This window comes from Nansenia antarctica (assembly GCF_963989245.1).
Source record: "Nansenia antarctica genome assembly, chromosome: 2".
NCBI classification, from domain to species: Eukaryota; Metazoa; Chordata; class Actinopteri; order Argentiniformes; family Microstomatidae; genus Nansenia; species Nansenia antarctica.
This window is the reverse complement of record NC_137675.1, coordinates 1,789,153-1,809,561: the sequence shown is the minus strand read 5'-3', so window position 1 is coordinate 1,809,561 and position 20,409 is coordinate 1,789,153. Positions and strand designations below refer to the sequence as shown.

At 44.3% G+C, this 20,409-nt stretch overlaps 1 protein-coding gene across 1 annotated transcript in view; it reads left to right on the top strand.

Moving 5' to 3' along the window:
- Nucleotides 1-9,420: 9,420 nt before the first annotated feature.
- xrn1 (5'-3' exoribonuclease 1) overlaps nt 9,421-20,409 on the top strand; it is a gene marked incomplete at its 3' end in the record, with an annotated part of 50,174 nt that continues 39,185 nt past the window's right edge. The window contains exons 1-2 of the mRNA XM_080524689.1: nt 9,421-9,511; nt 19,908-20,140. Coding sequence (XP_080380815.1) covers nt 9,437-9,511; nt 19,908-20,140 — 308 coding nt within the window. The 5' untranslated portion in view covers nt 9,421-9,436. The remainder of the gene's footprint in view (nt 9,512-19,907; nt 20,141-20,409) is intronic.

The following is a 20,409-nucleotide window of genomic DNA, read 5'->3' as shown; positions in this document are numbered from 1 at the left end:
CCAGTGAGATTCGAGGGCTGCACTTGACTCCCCATGAACTGGCTATGGGGAGAATAATGACAGCTCCCTGTGCACGAACCAGTGGGAAAGGGCCAAGTTTGGCTCTCTTGGAGAGTGACATGAAAGCCTATGTACAGTACATGACTAACCGGCAAAAGAGTATCTCTTCTTATGTGCTCCACAAACAGGAACGTGAAGAGGAGGTGAACGCACAGGAGAGGAAGGACGCGTTGCAGCCGGGTGACAAAGTATACGTGAAGGTCTACAGACGGAAGTGGCATGAGGCTCGACGGGAAGGACCATACGAGGTCGTTCGGTGCACTGGGACTGCCATCCAAATCAAGGGGTCCCCCACCTGGTATCACGTTCATCACTGCATCAAGGCACCCAATGAGGACGATGAGGGAGAGCCTCAGCAGGATGGTGAGGAGACCCCTGGGGACGAGGAAGTCCACAGCTTGGACATCCAGGCTGACGAAGATGTTGGTGAGTATCTGCGCCGTGATGCAGATGATGCTGGGGGCCTCGTCCCAGACCCTGTCCAGCCCAGAGATGAGTGGGCCAATGGAGATCGCGAAGGATCCAGTGACTGCGACACCCCTCTTGGGGGTTCTACCAAGCCTGGTGTTGCCCCTGTTGTCTCCCCTTCCGACCCTGACAATGCTCCAGACGGAGATGTCAGCAACCCGGGCGGCTGCCCGGACCAAGGTACCATTGAGAGACACAGACCTGTCAGTGATACACCCCAACCAGACAGATCCCGTGATACACCGAGGCCAATTAGGAGGAAACTCAAGCCATGCCGTTTCAGAGACTAATATACCCCTTAGTGTTCCTACCCCATTGACTTCTTTGGACAATGTTACACTTCACTCACACACTGTTATGCCTGGACGTCAGAGAAGAATGATCACAGCAGGTAGAGCTTTTGTTTGCCCACATTCACATTGTACTGTTGATGATTGTTTGATCTATACCGCCGAAGCGGACGAGTGGTATTTACTGGATGCTAAATATGTTACACTTAATCAACACTCAAGCAACACGCAAGAAACTCGTGTGACATTAACTAATGTTGACAAGGTGTTGAACTCGTATTGGTGTGCTAGACGTAATATCGGTGAACAGGTGTCTAGTAAATCCAACAATTTCAAGGACAAAGTTTGTAGGAACACTCCTGACTTTCCACACTACTATTCGTTGGACTGTGAGAAATGTGTGCATGAATATGTTCACGTTGAGTTACCAGGAAAGGTTGAAAATGTTGCTGTGAAGGCTTCTACGAAGGCGATTGTAGTCGCTACTGACGATTATTTGTTATATGATTCTAATCACCTGGGGACACGGTCCCACCCTAATTCTGCCACTAGTATCATGAAAGATTTTGCTTCAAAAATGAATTATTCTGATTGCTGGATTTGTCAACAGGTCCCTGTAAGTACATCTGCTCCTATGTTTTTCCCCATACCGTTAACTAAAGCAGAATGGTTTCATTATAATTGGCAGGGTTTAGCCCAATTTGTTTTACAGGGCAAGAACCAGAGCTCTTCTTGTCAGCCCAGCACGATTCTGGTTCCTTTAAATTCTTCGTATGCAGGTGTGGATATTGGTGTGTTGGAACGTCTGACAGCAGCAGTTAACAAACACCATAGGCCTAGCGGTGTGGGGAAGGTTATTATTGATAGGCTTACACATTTGTCACAACCAACAGGTCCGAAGAAGATATATATTATCCAAGCTATGTTCGTTCAATTGAATGGTACTGCATTGAGTCCTCATCTGTCATGTTCTGGGAGTGTGACTTCTACACGGTGGAGAGGTTCAGTTGTTATTTCTGGATTGAAATGTAAAGTTGTTGATTGTGCTATGGTGCCTCAAATGAAATTACATGATACCAATACTACCAGACGGCAGAAAGGCACCACGCAGCTTAAGGTCATGCCTCTCGTAAATATTACAACCTGTATTGACATACAATCTCGGCTCAAGGGCAGCGCGATTCGTCAGCTAGGGGCCGCGTCTTGTATAGGTGGTGTCATTTTCTTGTATCCTGGTACGGAGCTTCAACTCCCGGAGGGTGTGTTTCTTGTGTGTGATAATAATGCATTCTCTAAGCTTCCTGCTTTGAGTGAGGGTCTTTGTTATTTAGCTCATCTGATACCTTTGATTAGGAAAGTTACTCGGGAGGAGATGTCTGTACTTCACAAACAAGCAACCCATCGTAGTCGTAGGGCGTTATCTACCGCTCAGAAGTTTTTTGGCCTAATATTCCCAAGTTATGGTGTCTACAACTCTCAGACTGAATTAAGTGCCCTATCATCCGTTCTTGAAAAACACATTAATGCTTCGGATGCTGTAGTATCTGCCCTGGCTACTGAATTGACTGAAACTAAGAATGTAGCTCTCCAAAATAGAATGGCTTTGGACATTATTTTGGCCAGTCAGGGTGGTACTTGTGCTTTGATAGGCGGTGAATGCTGCAGTTATATTTCGGATTCTGGTAACGCTCTGTATGATTTCCATGAATCTAACAAGAAGGGTATAGAGGATTTACGTAAAGAACACGGTTGGAATACATTGGATTTCTTTGATTCTGCTTTTTCAGGTATTGGTAATATGATCAGGTCCGTCGCTATTATTCTTGTTGTCATTATCATCTGTATTATGTTACTTGGTATTTTAATCAAATGTTTTGGAAAGTGTATTTCTGATGTTCCGGTTAATGCTTTAATGATGGCCGACATAGCTGATGAGCAAAAGCTGGATTCTGTTTTGCTTTCTGATTTTGTTTCCTCTTTTGATGATTTGTTTATTAAGTGATGTTTTGTGATTGTTTGCTTCGGTTCCTGTTTGTTTCTTTCTATATCATGTGATTGATGTCGGTTGTGAAGTGATGTAATGGTTACGCGACAATGGAAGCTCCTGACTATGAAAGTGTTATCAATCTGAGACAGCGGTAAAGGCTGTTCTCCAACTGGGGCCATGTGCTAGCAACCTCTGACCCTGCCGCTTTGAGGACGAGGGAAACATCGGTCGTTGGAAATTTCTGTATCTCAGTTTTTGTATTATGCATGATGAACTGAGTGTGGTTTAATTGTGATTGTTATTTACAAGATTCTTTTTATTATTGGTTGTTTTCTATTTTTTGTATGTGTTATCTTTGGTTCATAGTACTGGTCCTGGGTTGGTCTGTGTGGAGGTTCTACCGAGATGTGTTGATGTGTTGATGTGTTGATGTGTTGATGTGTTGATGTTGTTGATGTAGTTGATGGGTTGATGTAGTTTTTCTGTCTGTCGTTTAGTTTCGGAACACACTCTGGGTGTTCCGAGGGGGGCTGTGTCGTGTATTTTCATGCTCTGTAACCATAGCAATGGCCCTCTAATACACACAATGGCCTTTTGACCAGCATGTGCAGAGGCTGTAATATCATCATGGGAAGATATAATTGCATTAGGGCCCGAGCCAGCAAGACGCCCATAGCATAAATTGCATTAGAATTGTATTAGACCATAGGGTGAATTGCATTAAACCAATGCAGAGTACATTATCTGCCTTCAGGTATGGCAGATAATACACAGCAAAGGATCCTTAGGATGGAATAACATCCTATTTACAGGACAGAAAATGACCTCACCTACTATGATCTCACTGGCAAACTTTGTATCTGACCAAATTAAAATGACGTGGACTCTGTTTTGATTGGCTCAGCGACAGTGACAGGGGGGGGTATAAAATCCTGTACACAGATGGGCTCTTTCTCTTTTTCTTCATATCCATATCTTTGACTTCATATCCTGTGACCGATTCGGATGATCAGCTCCATTGAGGGGCCATGCTGTGTAACCTGCTTTTTTGAATAAACAAGTCCTGCTTCTACCACAGGGCCGTCAAGGCCCTGAACACAGAAAAGGCCTAAGTTCTGGGCCCAGGACAAGTCCGGACGGATTGTAATGGCAGCTAGTGCTGAGGCACAAACATGTACATTTTCAAGCCTGCAAACTGTGACACTTTAAAAAATGTGAAAAAATACTTTCTTGTGCAATATGACAACCCTAGTTGACTATCTGTGCAGTATAGTACAGTGGATTGTGTACATAGCCTCTATTGATGTAAACCAGCTCTTTATCTTCTTGTGATTTTTATGCATCTATGCTTTTTCCAAAATGTGTTTCTTTTTCCTTTCTTAAACACCAGGGGAGCCTCCCCTCCTAAATTTCGTTGTTTGGTACCTGTACTGTAACAATGACAAATAAAGTCTATCTATCTATCTATCTATCTATCTATCTATCTATCTATCTATATCTATCTATCTTAAATTTGCTCAAGAACTCTTCTTCATTTTTAGCAGTAACAGATACCAAAATATACGAAAATATACCTCAGACATAAAGGCTAGATGGTAGATATGGATATAGGTAGATTATATCATATATTATAATAATATAAAGGGTAAATATACCTCAAACATAAAGGCTAGATGGTAGATATGGATAAGGGTAGATTATATAATATATTATAATAATATAACAGGTAAATATACCTCAGACATAAAGGCTAGATGGTAGATAGATAGATAGATAGATAGATAGACTTTATTTGTCATTGTTACAGTACAGGTACCAAACAACGAAATTTAGGAGGGGAGGCTCCCCTGGTGTTTAAGAAAGGAAAAAGAAACACATTTTGGAAAAAGCATAGATGCATAAAATCACAAGAAGATAAAGAGCTGGTTTACATCAATAGAGGCTATGTACACAATCCACTGTACTATACTGCACAGATAGTCAACTAGGGTTGTCATATTGCACAAGAAAGTATTTTTTCACATTTTTTTAAAGTGTCACAGTTTGCAGGCTTGAAAATGTACATGTTTGTGCCTCAGCACTAGCTGCCATTACAATCCGTCCGGACTTGTCCTGGGCCCAGAACTTAGGCCTTTTCTGTGTTCAGGGCCTTGACGGCCCTGTGGTAGAAGCAGTTCTTCAGTCTGTTTGTCTTAGCGGCCGGGGTCCTGTACCTCCTGTTCGAGGGCAGCTTGACAAAGTGTTCGTGCCCAGGGTGGGTCGGGTCCTTGGAGATCTTGGAGGCCCTCCTGAGACAGCGTGTTTCGTACAGCTTCTCCAGAGAGGGGAGGGTGGCGCCGGTGATCCCCTGTGCTGTTCTCACGACTCTCTGTAGATCGTTTCTCTCCGCTGCCGTGCAGCTGTGGTACCAGTTGGAGATGCCGAAGGTGAGGATGCTCTCCACTGCGCCGTGGTAGAAGGCCACCAGCATCTCCTGCTTGCTGTGTTGTTTCTTGAGGCATCTCAGGGTGTATAGCCGCTGTTGTGCCCTCTTGATGGTGCCTTTAGTGTTGTCCTTCCAGGCCAGGTCATCCCGTATGATGTGTCCCAGGAAACGGAGGTTTGAGACCATCTCTACGCTCTCTCCGTCGATGAGCAGGGGCAGGATCTCAGACTTTTTCCTCCTGTAGTCTACGATGAGTTCCTGGGTCTTTGACTTGTTTAGCAGCAGGTTGTTTACCTTGCACAGCTTGCTCAATTGCTCTACCTCATCCCTGTACGCCGCCTCGTCCCCCCCCGAGATACATCCCACCACGGTGGTGTCGTCTGCAAACTTTACGATGTAGTTGCTGGGGTGGATGGGGGTGAAGTCGTGGGTGTAGAGGTTGTAGAGGATGGGGCTTAGCACGCAGCCCTGGGGTGACCCAGTGCTGAGGCTGAGGGCTGTGGAGGTGTGGGGGCCCACCCGCACCCTCTGGGGGTGGTTGGTCAGGAAGTCCTTGATCCACGCACATATAGAGTGTGATAGACCCAGGTCTAGTAGTTTGGTCACTAGCCTGTCTGGAAGGATGGTGTTAAAGGCGGAGCTGAAGTCCACGAAGAGCAGTCTCGCGTAGCTGTTTCCCCTCTCCAGGTGGGATAGAGTGGCGTGGAGAGTCGTCGCTATGGCGTCCTCTGTGGACCTGTGGGCTCTGTAGGCGAACTGGTATGGATCCTGGTTGGGCGGGAGGCGTGTGAGTATGTGGGCCCGGACTAGTTTCTCGAAGCACTTCATGATGATTGGTGTGAGTGCCACCGGGCGGTAGTCGTTTAGGCAGCTCACCGTGCTTTTCTTCGGGACTGGGATGATAGTTGAGGTTTTCAGGCAGGGTGGGACGGTGGCCTGGGACAGGGACTGGTTAAAGATGTTGGTGAAGACCCCGGCCAGCTGGTCGGCGCAGTCTCTCAGCACCCGTCCCAGGACGCCATCCGGCCCCGAGGCTTTCCTGGGGTCCACCGCCTTCAGTACGCGTCTCACCTCGTGCTCTGTGAGGGTGAGGCTGCTGAGAGCTGGAGAGAGTGGTGTCTGTGTTGTGGTTACCTCCGTTCGCCCCTCGTCGAACCGGGCGTAGAAGGTGTTCAGCTTTCCCGCCAGCAGGGGGTCGTCCTCTGCGGCTGTGAGCCTGTTGGCTCTGAAGTTTGTCATCTGCTGAACCCCCTGCCACATCCGCCTGGAGTCGTTGCTCAGGAGGCATTCCTCAATCTTCTCTCTGTGCTCTGCCTTGGCCGCTTTGATGCCGCGCTTTAGGTTGGCCCTGGTGGAGCTGTACAGCGGTGTGCGCTTCCCTGCGAAGAAGGCGTTGTCCCTCTCATTTAACAGTTTTTGGACCTTCCCAGTCATCCATGGCTTCGTGTTGGGGTAGACCCGGACCCGTTTGTCCACGGTGACTGAGTTGGTGCAGTTCACTATGTGGTTCAGAACCGACGACGTGTACTGTTCCAGGTCTTCATGCTCATATTCCTGCCATAGGGTGTCATTTAGGCAGATCTGCAGTGGAGCGGACCCTTCTGGCCAGGTTCTGACAGTCTTAGTGGTGGTGGGAGCACTTTTCCCCATTGTGGTGTATGCAGGAATCAGATATGGATATAGGTAGATTGTATAATATATTATAATAATATAACAGGTAAATATACCTCAAACATAAAGGCTAGATGGTAGATATGGATAAGGGTAGATTATATAATATATTATAATAATATAACAGGTAAATATACCTCAGACATAAAGGCTAGATGGTAGATATGGATATAGGTAGATTATATAATATATTATAATAATATAACGGGTAAATATACCTCAAACATAAAGGCTAGATGGTAGATATGGATAAGGGTAGATTATATAATATATTATAATAATATAACAGGTAAAATATACCTCAGACATAAAGGCTAGATGGTAGATATGGATAAGGGTAGATTATACAATATATTATAATAATATAACGGGTAAATATACCTCAAACATAAAGGCTAGATGGTAGATATGGATAAGGGTAGATTATATAATATATTATAATATTATAACAGGTAAATATACCTCAGACATAAAGGCTAGGTGGTAGATATGGATATAGGTAGATTATATAATATATTATAATACAGTTTTTCTCAATTGCTAAAACACATTTCACAAAACTTACCTCCATTTTCCCAAAACTCTAAACACAACACACTTTTCTAAAGCTACATAAGCAAAACCACACCTTCTCTCTTCAAAACTCAAACTTTCACACCAAAACAGCTGCTCAAAGCCTGCAAAAATGTAAACACTATAAGCGTCATTACAGACTACAACAAAACAACTGAAAACACAATGTTCAGTGTGTGAGAATGTTCTTTTTTTTCACAACTGCCAAAGCACATTTTTAGAAACCTTACAGTATCTGTTCTCAGAATATATCACTGTAGAGTATTGGGCATTCATAGATTTGTGTGTTTCATATGAACAGTATGTAAATCTACAGAAAATACAGTAGGCTATGTATGTTGTTGGAAAATATCCTTTTACAGTATGTATATGTTCTTCATGAATGTTTTACTGTAATGCTTGGCTAATTTTACTATATAACTAGTATATAGTAGAACTAGTAGAACTGGTCATATAACTATCATATTATATAACATATAACTAGCTCTCTGGAAGAGCTGTACAACACACGCTGCCTCAGGAAGGCCTCCAAGATCTCCAGAGACCCATCCCACCCTGGGTACGAACACTTTGCTCGGCTGCCCTCGAACAGGCGGTTCAGGACCATGTTCGCAAGGACAAACAGACTGAAGCTCAGCTTCTACCCCAGGGCCATTCAGGCCCTGAACACAGCAAAGACCTAGGTTCTAGGCCCTGGACAATCTAGACAAATTGATGGCAGCTACTAGATTGAAATCAAGTGTTATACTGAAACACAACTGTGTACATTTCAAACCTGCAAACTGCGACACTTTAAATGAATGTGCAATAACACTATGTGCAATATGACAACCCTAGGGTACATAAGGTTCAGAGAATAGGAAATGTTAGAATAGGTATAGCATAGCATAGAGTACAGCACAGTGTTTTATTTGTATAGTATAGTATAGTGGAGAGTGTACATAGCCTTTATTTTATGTAAACCAGCTCTTTTCCCTTCTTGTTTTAGTTTTTTTTCCCTAGCACCAGGGGAGCCCCCCCTCCCAAATTTCGTTGTTTGGTACCTGTACTATATCAATGACAATAAAGACCATTCATTCATTCATTCATCCATTCATTCATTCATTCAGTAGAGGTTACCTGCAGGGTTAGGAGGGTACCGTAGGGGGCAGTATAGGTTCAGTTAGTCTAATGTGGGGAACTGCCATGCTCTGTAATGCTCTGCACTTATTCATATAAACCAGTTGATAAACCAGTAGATACATAAATACATACATCATTAGAAACGATCAATCAATTTGGCTGACAATTCCTTCCTTTCCGCCAGGGAGAAACGAAACTGTAACGGTCAGACCCCCTTTTCAAAGAAAACAAAACGAAAACTACACGCACACACACACACACACACACACACACACACACACACACACACACACACACGCACACACGCACACACGCACACACGCACACACACACACACACACACACACACAAAATAAATAAATAAGCCTGTATTTTCCCTTTAGTGACTTTGATGGCTCATCTGTGTTGATAGGAACCATCTATCTATATATTATATATATTCATATCAATTATTTCGCAATTTCAATACTATGACATTCGTCCTAAAGGCATTGTGTGTCGGAACAGTCGCATTGTTGAAGAGAAAGGCCCACTGTTGCGTCTCAGAGCCTTGTCGTTCCTACCCAGACGACGTCACAAGGTTCCGCCCGGAGTGTTTAAGCGGGCGGACAGGAATCCCAGCAGCTAGCTTCACAGCTAACAGAAACACAGCCAGCAGAGGCGACTCCGCACGTCCCTGCCATCCACATCTCTCCACACAGATTCGCTCACATTCACACATAGATTCGATCTCTCCACACACACCCTGTACATTCGATCTCTCCACACACACACACACACACCCTGTAGATTCGATCGATTTCATCCAAAAGGAGGAGGAGGAATTTTGTGGCGAAGAAGATGGGAGTGCCCAAATTTTACCGATGGATTTCGGAGCGATACCCTTGTCTGAGCGAAGTAGTCAAGGAGCACCAGGTAACCACGGCTAGCCCACGGCGGCTAACCCAGTAGCCTGGTCTGAGTGATGCTAGGATAGCCTCCAGCTAGCCTGCTACACACAGCAGGCCCACAGCAGGTAGCCTCCACCTAGCCTAGCCTTAGCTAGCCGCTGCTTCCCTCCAACCCTTCAACTAGCCAGGCTAGCAGCTAGCTGGTTAGCAGCAGTCAGCAGTGTTGTCTTCTCTGCTGGAGTCTGCCATGCTGGCTGGGATCCCTTTCACTGTCAACTGTCTGTGTCAGCATTGTGATTAGCTGTTGTGTAGATTCAGCTCTCCAACTCTCCACGTCTAAAGCACACTGAGGGTTGTGTAGTTGTGTCAGGGTTGTGTAGCTGTGTGAGGGTTGTGTAGCTGTGTGAGGGTTGTGTAGCTGTGTCAGGGTTGTGTAGCTGTGTCAGGGTTGTGTAGCTGTGTCAGGGTTGTGTCAGGTTCACTAGCCTCTCTAGATACAGGTTCACTAGTCTCTCTAGATACAGGTTCACTAGTCTCTCTAGATACAGGTTCACTAGCCTCTCTAGATACAGGTTCACTAGTCTCTCTAGATACAGGTTCACTAGCCTCTCTAGATACAGGTTCACTAGTCTGCCTAGATACAGGTTCACTAGTCTCTCTAGATACAGGTTCACTAGTCTCTCTAGATACAGGTTCACTAGTCTCTCTAGATACAGGTTCACTAGCCTCTCTAGATACAGGTTCACTAGTCTCTCTAGATACAGGTTCACTAGTCTGCCTAGATACAGGTTCACTAGTCTCTCTAGATACAGGTTCACTAGTCTGCCTAGATACAGGTTCACTAGCCTCTCTAGATACAGGTTCACTAGTCTCTCTATATACAGGTTCACTAGTCTCTCTAGATACAGGTTCACTAGCCTCTCTAGATACAGGTTCACTAGTCTGCCTAGATACAGGTTCACTAGTCTGCCTAGATACAGGTTCACTAGTCTCTCTAGATACAGGTTCACTAGTCTGCGTAGATACAGGTTCACTAGCCTCTCTAGATACAGGTTCACTAGTCTCTCTATATACAGGTTCACTAGTCTCTAGATACAGGTTCACTAGTTTCTCTATATACAGGACAGGTTCACTAGTCTCTCTAGATACAGGTTCACTAGTCTGCCTAGATACAGGTTCACTAGTCTCTCTAGATACAGGTTCACTAGCCTCTCTAGATACAGGTTCACTAGTCTCTAGATACAGGTTCACTAGTCTCTCTAGATACAGGTTCACTAGCCTCTCTAGATACAGGTTCACTAGTCTCTCTAGATACAGGTTCACTAGCCTCTCTAGATACAGGTTCACTAGTCTCTCTAGATACAGGTTCACTAGTCTCTCTAGATACAGGTTCACTAGTCTCTCTAGATACAGGTTCACTAGCCTCTCTAGATACAGGTTCACTAGTCTCTCTAGATACAGGTTCACTAGTCTGCCTAGATACAGGTTCACTAGTCTCTCTAGATACAGGTTCACTAGTCTGCCTAGATACAGGTTCACTAGCCTCTCTAGATACAGGTTCACTAGTCTCTCTATATACAGGTTCACTAGTCTCTAGATACAGGTTCACTAGTTTCTCTATATACAGGTTCACTAGTCTCTCTAGATACAGGTTCACTAGTCTGCCTAGATACAGGTTCACTAGTCTCTCTAGATACAGGTTCACTAGTCTGCCTAGTAGGGATGCTCCGATTTATCGGCCACCGATTTAAATCGGCCGATTTCACTCCAAATGACTGGATCGGTGATTGGCAAAAATGGCCGATCGCAAAAAACGTTTTTTTGTTGTTTTTTTTTCCTTTCCTTTTTCCTGGGGAAGACAGATAACTGAACAGAAAACATAGGAGGACGTAACAGTATGTAAACCATGAAGGCCACGTTTATGATGTCTTTTATACAGCCATATCACTGACTTGGGCTTCAGGCCCTAACTGGGTGATAGGCCAGACTTTTACTATGCCATAAAAATGGGTCTAAATAATAATTTTTAATAATTTTGCCATTTAGCAGACGCTTTTATCCAAAGCGACTTACAATTACGAATTACAGGGACATTCCCCCTGGAGTAACTGAGGGCTAAGTGCCTTACCCAAGGGCACACTAGTAGTGGTGTGGTTTCAGGCGGGATTTGAACTCACAACCTTCCGATCACAAGTCCAACTCACTATCCACTAGACCACCACTAAACTGCGGTTCCTCCCGCGCACGCCCACATACAACATCCGGGTCTTACTAGTCAGGTTTGTTATATAATTTCGTGGGAATTTTTTGGGGATTTGCTAATCTATACATTTTTGGAAAGGGCATTGTATGAGGAATCAGAAAATATATGTTTCCATTTGCACAGATGTCTGAAAGGCGGCCATCTTGGCATTTAAGAAATGGCCGCCATAATACACACGTTTTGTAATATCTTGGCTTCTAAATAAGCTAGAACATCGGGTCTGCGTTTGCTTGGTGCCTAATGGATCAAAACTTTTGTCTAAAAAGCAAAAAATATGTAGGCTATCCAGTCAGTAGGCCTACAGTTATGTATTTTTTTTAAAAAACGGTATCGGTATCGGTTGATCTTGAGGAAAAAAATCGGTGATCGGTATCGGCCCCAAAAATCCAGATCGGAGCATCCCTACTGCCTAGATACAGGTTCACTAGCCTCTCTAGATACAGGTTCACTAGTCTCTCTAGATACAGGTTCACTAGTCTGCCTAGATACAGGTTCACTAGTCTGCCTAGATACAGGTTCACTAGTCTGCCTAGATACAGGTTCACTACTCTGCCTAGATACAGGTTCACTAGTCTCTCTAGATACAGGTTCACTAGTCTCTCTAGATACAGGTTCACTAGTCTCTCTAGATACAGGTTCACTAGTCTCTCTAGATACAGGTTCACTAGTCTCTCTAGATACAGGTTCACTAGTCTCTCTAGATACAGGTTCACTAGTCTCTAGATACAGGTTCACTAGTTTCTCTAGATACAGGTTCACTAGTCTGCCTAGATACAGGTTCACTAGTATCTCTAGATACAGGTTCACTAGTCTCTCTAGATACAGGTTCACTAGTCTCTAGATACAGGTTCACTAGTTTCTCTATATACAGGTTCACTAGTCTCTCTATATACAGGTTCACTAGTCTCTCTATATACAGGTTCACTAGTCTCTCTAGATTAGGGCTGCACGATTAATCGATTTTAAATCGAAATCGCGATTTGAAATGATGCGATTAGCTAATCGCAAAGCCTGCGATTTGCCTGCGATTTTTTTTTTTTTTTTTTTTTAAACTTTATTTTACCAGGAAGTCACATTGAGATTAAAACCTCTTTTGGAAATTTGATCAGCACTCATGGAATGCCTCTTGTCCAATCAAATTACTTGGTCTCTTTATGACTTTGAACCCGGCGCTCTCAGAGCGAATTTACGAACGCAGGCATAGGTTGTGTCACGACAGTCAGTCCAATTATTATGAGACTTTGGGCTAACGTAACGGAGACAATTAGACACCACATGGCTTACTGGACGTATGATAAACGTTAGTATGTTATAATTGCGACAGGTAAGTGTACAATTTCACTATACTAACTGTACCAGCCAAGTGCATGTCGGTGCTGTTAGTCCAGCCTTAAACTTAGCTTAGCTAACTTGTAGTCTTTGAGACGGTAGCTTAGCTTAGCTACTCATGCTAACCCGGCGTTAAAGTACAGACACAGAGTTGACAGTCTCAGCAACCTGCGGGTTGGTGTTTATATAGTATAGCAGGCTTATGGATACATGGAAGTTAACTGTTCTGTTGTCAAACATGAATGTGTCCTGTATGCATAACCTCATACCATTCGTTCATACCAGCCGGCTTTAAAGACGCAGAGGTTAGCCTAGCCTAGCCTTGGGCTGAAGTATGTCACAGATTCCTAAGTCAAGGTGACGTGTGTCTGTGCTCCATAGTCAGAGACCACCATTCTATCATTCATCAGTTCGACTGTTGACCGAGTCATCTAGATGTGGTCCTTTCAGTTATAGTCACAGTGTATCCCCAAATGATCATTTTAATAGCTGGATCATCTTAGAAAGTAGCCACCTGTCTAGATGAGATGAGGTTATCATATATACAATTCATATCTTTTAAGTTCTCATCCTTGCATTAGAATTAGAGCAGTTAATAGTTTGATGGTATCATGTGGTAATGCTCTCTGAAAATAGGTGATATTCATCCAATCACCTGCCAAGTATTTTTTGAAAGTACCTGCCCTTTTCCAAACAGCTTCCAATTAAGCTTTCCTAGATGGTTGTGTGAAACAAACCACCTGAGTCAGGTTAGTAATGCTCCATCACATGTTTTAATCTGAAGCTTGATTTTAAAGCAACCCAACTTTAAAGCAACCCAATGTAAGTTTAGTTCTTTCACTCGTAGCTCGGGCTGTGGGGGTGCTAGAGGAGGGAGCCTCTAAGTCCCCTGAAGACGTACAAACAAACTGCACGTTGATACGACCTTCCTAGCCGGAGATATGGCCACACTTTACAAAAACTCCCTTTTTTTTTGTTGCTATTTTAAAAAAAAATAATCGCAAATTAATCGCAATCGCGATATCTGTCCAAATAATCGCAATTCGATTTTTCCCCCAAATCGTGCAGCCCTGCTCTAGATACAGGTTCACTAGTCTCTCTAGATACAGGTTCACTAGTCTGCCTAGATACAGGTTCACTAGTCTCTCTAGATACAGGTTCACTAGTCTCTCTAGATACAGGTTCACTAGTCTCTCTAGATACAGGTTCACTAGTCTCTCTATATACAGGTTCACTAGTCTCTCTAGATACAGGTTCACTAGTCTCTCTAGATACAGGTTCACTAGTCTCTCTAGATACAGGTTCACTAGTCTCTCTAGATACAGGTTCACTAGTCTCTCTAGATACAGGTTCACTAGTCTCTCTATATACAGGTTCACTAGTCTCTCTAGATACAGGTTCACTAGTCTCTCTAAATACAGGTTCACTAGTCTCTCTAGATACAGGTTCACTAGTCTCTCTAGATACAGGTTCACTAGTCTGCCTAGATACAGGTTCACTAGTCTCTCTATATACAGGTTCACTAGTCTCTCTAGATACAGGTTCACTAGTCTCTAGATACAGGTTCACTAGTTTCTCTATATACAGGTTCACTAGTTTCTCTATATACAGGTTCACTAGTCTCTCTATATACAGGTTCACTAGTCTCTCTATATACAGGTTCACTAGTCTCTCTATATACAGGTTCACTAGTCTCTCTAGATACAGGTTCACTAGTCTCTCTAGATACATGTTCACTAGTCTGCCTAGATACAGGTTCACTAGTCTGCCTAGATACAGGTTTACTAGCCTCTCTAGATACAGGTTCACTAGTCTCTCTAGATACAGGTTCACTAGTCTCTCTAGATACAGGTTCACTAGTCTCTCTAGATACAGGTTCACTAGTCTCTCTATATACAGGTTCACTAGTCTCTATATACAGGTTCACTAGTCTCTCTAGATACAGGTTCACTAGTCTCTCTATATACAGGTTCACTAGTCTCTCTAGATACAGGTTCACTAGCCTCTCTAGATACAGGTTCACTAGTCTGCCTAGATACAGGTTCACTAGTCTCTCTAGATACAGGTTCACTAGTCTCTCTAGATACAGGTTCACTAGCCTCTCTAGATACAGGTTCACTAGCCTCTCTAGATACAGGTTCACTAGCCTCTCTAGATACAGGTTCACTAGCCTCTCGAGGTGTGTGCCTCCGATCTGGGTCGGCTCCTGTGGAAATAAAACACCTTGTCTCAATGTTGGCATTGTGTTATATTCTCCTTGTTGCTTTTGGCTGCTCAGAACACTTAGTATCATTCAGAGGTGTGCTCTGTTCCATAAACATTATCTCCCTCTTTTAATGACTTTTCCTAGACATGTGCATTCTACCACCCAGTATCCTTACATTTTCAAAATCACATCAGGATAAGCTAATATACAGGGGTGCAAACTGGCGATGGTGACACTTTTTTTTGCCCGACACGGCTGGGTTGTGTAGCTGTGTCAGGGTTGTGTAGCTGTGTCAGGGTTGTGTAGCTGTGTCAGGGTTGTGTAGCTGTGTCAGGGTTGTGTAGCTGTGTCAGGGTTGTGTAGCATGGGGAACTTTCCCAACCACAAATGAAGAGACCCAGTCAGCGACCTGACAGAATCCGCTTGTTAAGTCGTGACGTGTTTCCGGGTCCAACGTTGGCTGAGGCGCTGTCTTCGAAATGGAGAAATAATAATAATAATTAATTATATTTATATAGCGCTTTTCCGAGGCTCAAATACCCTGACAATATGGAGAAAACGGGAAAGTGCTGTGTCCCTTGTTGAATGAATAGATCAGAGTCTAAAAAACGATTCAACTGTCATTCTACCGCTGTAGTTCAGAGGTACTCTGGTGCGGAGAATTTCTGGTTTGGACTCGGAAATAGTTAAACGTCACTTTTGACGTCAGACTGAACAAGCGGTATGGCTTCCCTTCATCTTATTGTTGCTGTTGAAGCTTCTGTTCCTGACTGCTACATGGACAGGTTTCCTGCACAGTAGGGCTGCAACAACGAATCGATTAAATCGATAATAATCGATAACGAAATTCGTTGGCGACGAATGCCATTATCGATTCGTCGTTTTTTTTTTTTTTTTTTTCCCCCCGGGTTTTGTTTCCATAACAAACCTACTTCCTGTTGACGCACGCCACGCTGTCTTGCGGCCGGTGTAGGCATCGCGAATCATAGCGAATCATAGCGCTACCTATGGCCGGAAAGGGTAGAACCTATGACTGTCCTATGACTGTCTGCTGTCAGGACATGCTAGTGAGTTAGCTAGCAGGGTTAGCTCGCTGCTGCCGCTAGCTGACTGTCACTACGCTGCTCGTCCAGCTGTAGTCTGCGTAGCTGTGCTGAGAACCAGAGCACTAACTATGTTTCTATAGAGGAGGGTTACACAAACTATGTTTCTATAGAGGAGGGTTACACTAACTATGTTTCTATAGAGGAGGGTTACACAAACTATGTTTCTATAGAGGAGGGTTACACTAACTATGTTTCTATAGAGGAGGGTTACAGCTAACTTCCTATTGTTTTATTATATAAGTCCTGCTGGGCTCAGCCCTTCCATGGTCTCCTGCTCTCCATGCAAATGCAGAGTGAGGCACTGACTGTCGCCTAGCCTATTGTATGGAGTGAGAGGACACATTGCATTGTTTTGGAGCATATCTGTTATATAAAAACATTAGTGTCTTGTCTGTAGCCTATATTGCACTTTGGGTTACTGACCTTTACATTAAGCAAAGTTATTACCTAAAACAATGCATGTATTGAGCTAGAGTTCAACTACTTTATTGAAACAATCTACCGCCATAGTCCATGGCCTGTTGTTAAACCTATTTGATGTAGCAAAGCCTTTTTTATTTATATTATTTATTATTTTTTATTAATACTTATTCATTTTGCACATGTATATGTATAGGCCTGGCTGATTTAGAAAACATAAAATACAATTTGCAAAATAAATATTTTTTAATAAAAATAAATAAAAATAAACTTTTTTTTTAAATCTTTCCCCCCCGCTTTTTTTGTATCCGATTTATCGATTAATCGATAAGATAATCGTCAGATTAATCGATTATCAAAATAATCGTTAGTTGCAGCCCTACTGCACAGTGGACCCTACCCACCCCCGTCCTCTCTCTCTCTCTCTTTCTCTCTCTCTCTCTCTCTCTCTCTCTCTCTCTCTCTCTCTCTCTCTCTCTCTCTCTCTCTCTCTCTCTGACTCAGTCGTGGACGTGGTGTCGGTTACACGTCGGAGTCTAAAGTTGCACTACTGTTGTTGTTGAGTCATATGTCACTGGGGTGAACTGGAGTCTTATAAAGAGTTGAACTGGAGTCTTATAAAGAGTTGAACTGGAGTCTTATAAAGAGTTGAACTGGAGTCTTATAAAGAGTTGAACTGGAGTCTTATAAAGAGTTGAACTGGAGTCTTATAAAGAGTTGAACTGGAGTCTTATAAAGAGTTGAACTGGAGTCTTATAAAGAGTTGAACTGGAGTCTTATAAAGAGTTGAACTGGAGTCTTATAAAGAGTTGAACTGGAGTCTTATAAAGAGCTGAACTGGAGTCTTATAAAGAGCTGAACTGGAGTCTTATAAAGAGCTGAACTGGAGTCTTATAAAGAGTTGAACTGGAGTCTTATAAAGAGTTGAACTGGAGTCTTATAAAGAGTTGAACTGGAGTCTTATAAAGAGTTGAACTGGAGTCTTATAAAGAGTTGAACTGGAGTCTTATAAAGAGTTGAACTGGAGTCTTATAAAGAGTTGAACTGGAGTCTTATAAAGAGTTGAACTGGAGTCTTATAAAGAGCTGAACTGGAGTCTTATAAAGAGCTGAACTGGAGTCTTATAAAGAGCTGAACTGGAGTCTTATAAAGAGTTGAACTGGAGTCTTATAAAGAGTTGAACTGGAGTCTTATAAAGAGTTGAACTGGAGTCTTATAAAGAGTTGAACTGGAGTCTTATAAAGAGTTGAACTGGAGTCTTATAAAGAGTTGAACTGGAGTCTTATAAAGAGTTGAACTGAAGTCTTATAAAGAGCTGAACTGGAGTCTTATAAAGAGCTGAACTGGAGTCTTATAAAGAGTTGAACTGGAGTCTTATAAAGAGTTGAACTGGAGTCTTATAAAGAGTTGAACTGGAGTCTTATAAAGAGCTGAACTGGAGTCTTATAAAGAGTTGAACTGGAGTCTTATAAAGAGTTGAACTGGAGTCTTATAAAGAGTTGAACTGGAGTCTTATAAAGAGTTGAACTGGAGTCTTATAAAGAGTTGAACTGGAGTCTTATAAAGAGTTGAACTGGAGTCTTATAAAGAGTTGAACTGGAGTCTTATAAAGGGGTCAGGGGTGTAATGCTTCTCTGACTGTTACAAGACAAGTTAACAGAGCCGACAAGCTAAGCTCCGTTGTGATGCATACTCCCAATATCTGTCTAACATGTTACCAGCTGGAGTAGCTAGATAGCCCCCCCCCCCACACACACAAACATCCCAGCCATTGATTTCCTCTCCGCCCCGCCACTCTTGCGGATGACCTTCGTCCTCACCTAACATCAAAATAAACACCCACTTCCTCTCACAGCTGCCAGATGTCATGACGTGGCTGTTACCCTGTAGAGATAAGCTGCTGTCTGGTGTCTGTCTGTCTGTCTGTCTGTCTCTCTGTCTGTCTCTCTGTCTGCCTGTCTGTCTGCCTGCCTGTTACTCAGCCAGAGATAAGCTGCTGACTGGTGTCTGTCTGCCTGTCTGTCTGTCTGTCTGCCTGTCTGTCTGTCTGTCTGTCTGTCTGCCTGTCTGTCTGTCTGTCTGTTACCCAGCCAGAGATAAGCGTCTGTCTGTCTGTCTGTCTGTCTGTTACCCAGCCAGAGATAAGCTGCTGTCTGTCTGTCTGCAGTCTGTCTGCCTATCTGTCTGTCTGTCTGTCGTCTGTCGTCTGTCTGACTGTCTGTCTGACTGTCTGTCTGTGTGTCTGTGTGTCTGTCTGCCTGTCTGCCTGTCTGTGTGTCTGCCTGTCTGTCTGTCGTCTGTCTGACTGTCTGTCTGACTGTCTGTCTGACTGTCTGTCTGTCTGTCTGTCGTCTGTCTGACTGTCTGTCTGACTGTCTGTCTGTGTGTCTGTCTGCCTGTCTGTCTGCAGTCTGTCTGCCTATCTGTCTGTCTGTCTGTCGTCTGTCGTCTGTCTGACTGTCTGACTGTCTGTCTGTGTGTCTGTCTGCCTGTCTGCCTGTCTGTGTGTCTGTCTGTCTGCCTGTCTGTCTGTCGTCTGTCTGACTGTCTGTCTGACTGTCTGTCTGACTGTCTGTCTGTCTGTCTGTCGTCTGTCGTCTGTCTGACTGTCTGTCTGACTGTCTGTCTGTGTGTCTGTCTGCCTGTCTGTGTGTCTGTCTGTCTGCCTGTCTGTCTGTCGTCTGTCTGTCTGTCTGTCTGACTGTCTGTCTGACTGTCTGTCTGTGTGTCTGTCTGCCTGTCTGCCTGTCTGTGTGTCTGTCTGTCTGCAGTCTGTCTGCAGTCTGTCTGCAGTCTGTCTGTCTGCAGTCTGTCTGTCTGTCTGGACGTTTTCATGATTACATCTGAATGTTTTTGACACAGATGTTCTACTATTTCATTTTGACAGAAATATGATGTGGCTGGCTGGATGACTGACTGACTGACTCACTGGCTGGCTGGCTGGCTGGCCGACCGACCGGCTGACTGATATAATGATTAATGATCCTCTCTCACCTCCTACCCCCTCTCACCCTCCTCCTCCTCCCCCCTCCTCCTCCTCCTCCTCCCTCGCTCTCCTCTCCTCCCTCCCTCTCCTCTCCTCCCCCCTCCCCCCCAGATCCCAGAGTTTGACAACCTGTACCTGGACATGAACGGCATCATCCACCAGTGCTCCCACCCCAACGACGAGGACGTCCACTTCCGCATCTCGGAGGAGAAGATCTTCTCTGACATCTTCCACTACCTGGAGGTGCTGTTCAGGATCATCAAGCCCCAGAAGGTCTTCTTCATGGCCGTGGACGGGGTGGCCCCCCGCGCCAAGATGAACCAGCAGAGAGGGAGGAGGTTCAGGTAGGGAGGGGGGGCAGGGGGGGGGGGGCTAGGTGGGGGGGGGGGGGGGGGCAGGTAGAAGGGCTTCTTCATGGCCGTGGACGGGATGGCCCCCCGCGCCAAGATGAACCAGCAGAGAGGGAGGAGGTTCAGGTAGGGAGGGGGGGCAGGGGGGGGGGGGGCTAGGTGGGGGGGGCAGGTAGAAGGTCTTCTTCATGGCCGTGGACGGGATGGCCCCCCGCGCCAAGATGAACCAGCAGAGAGGGAGGAGGTTCAGGTAGGGGGGGAAA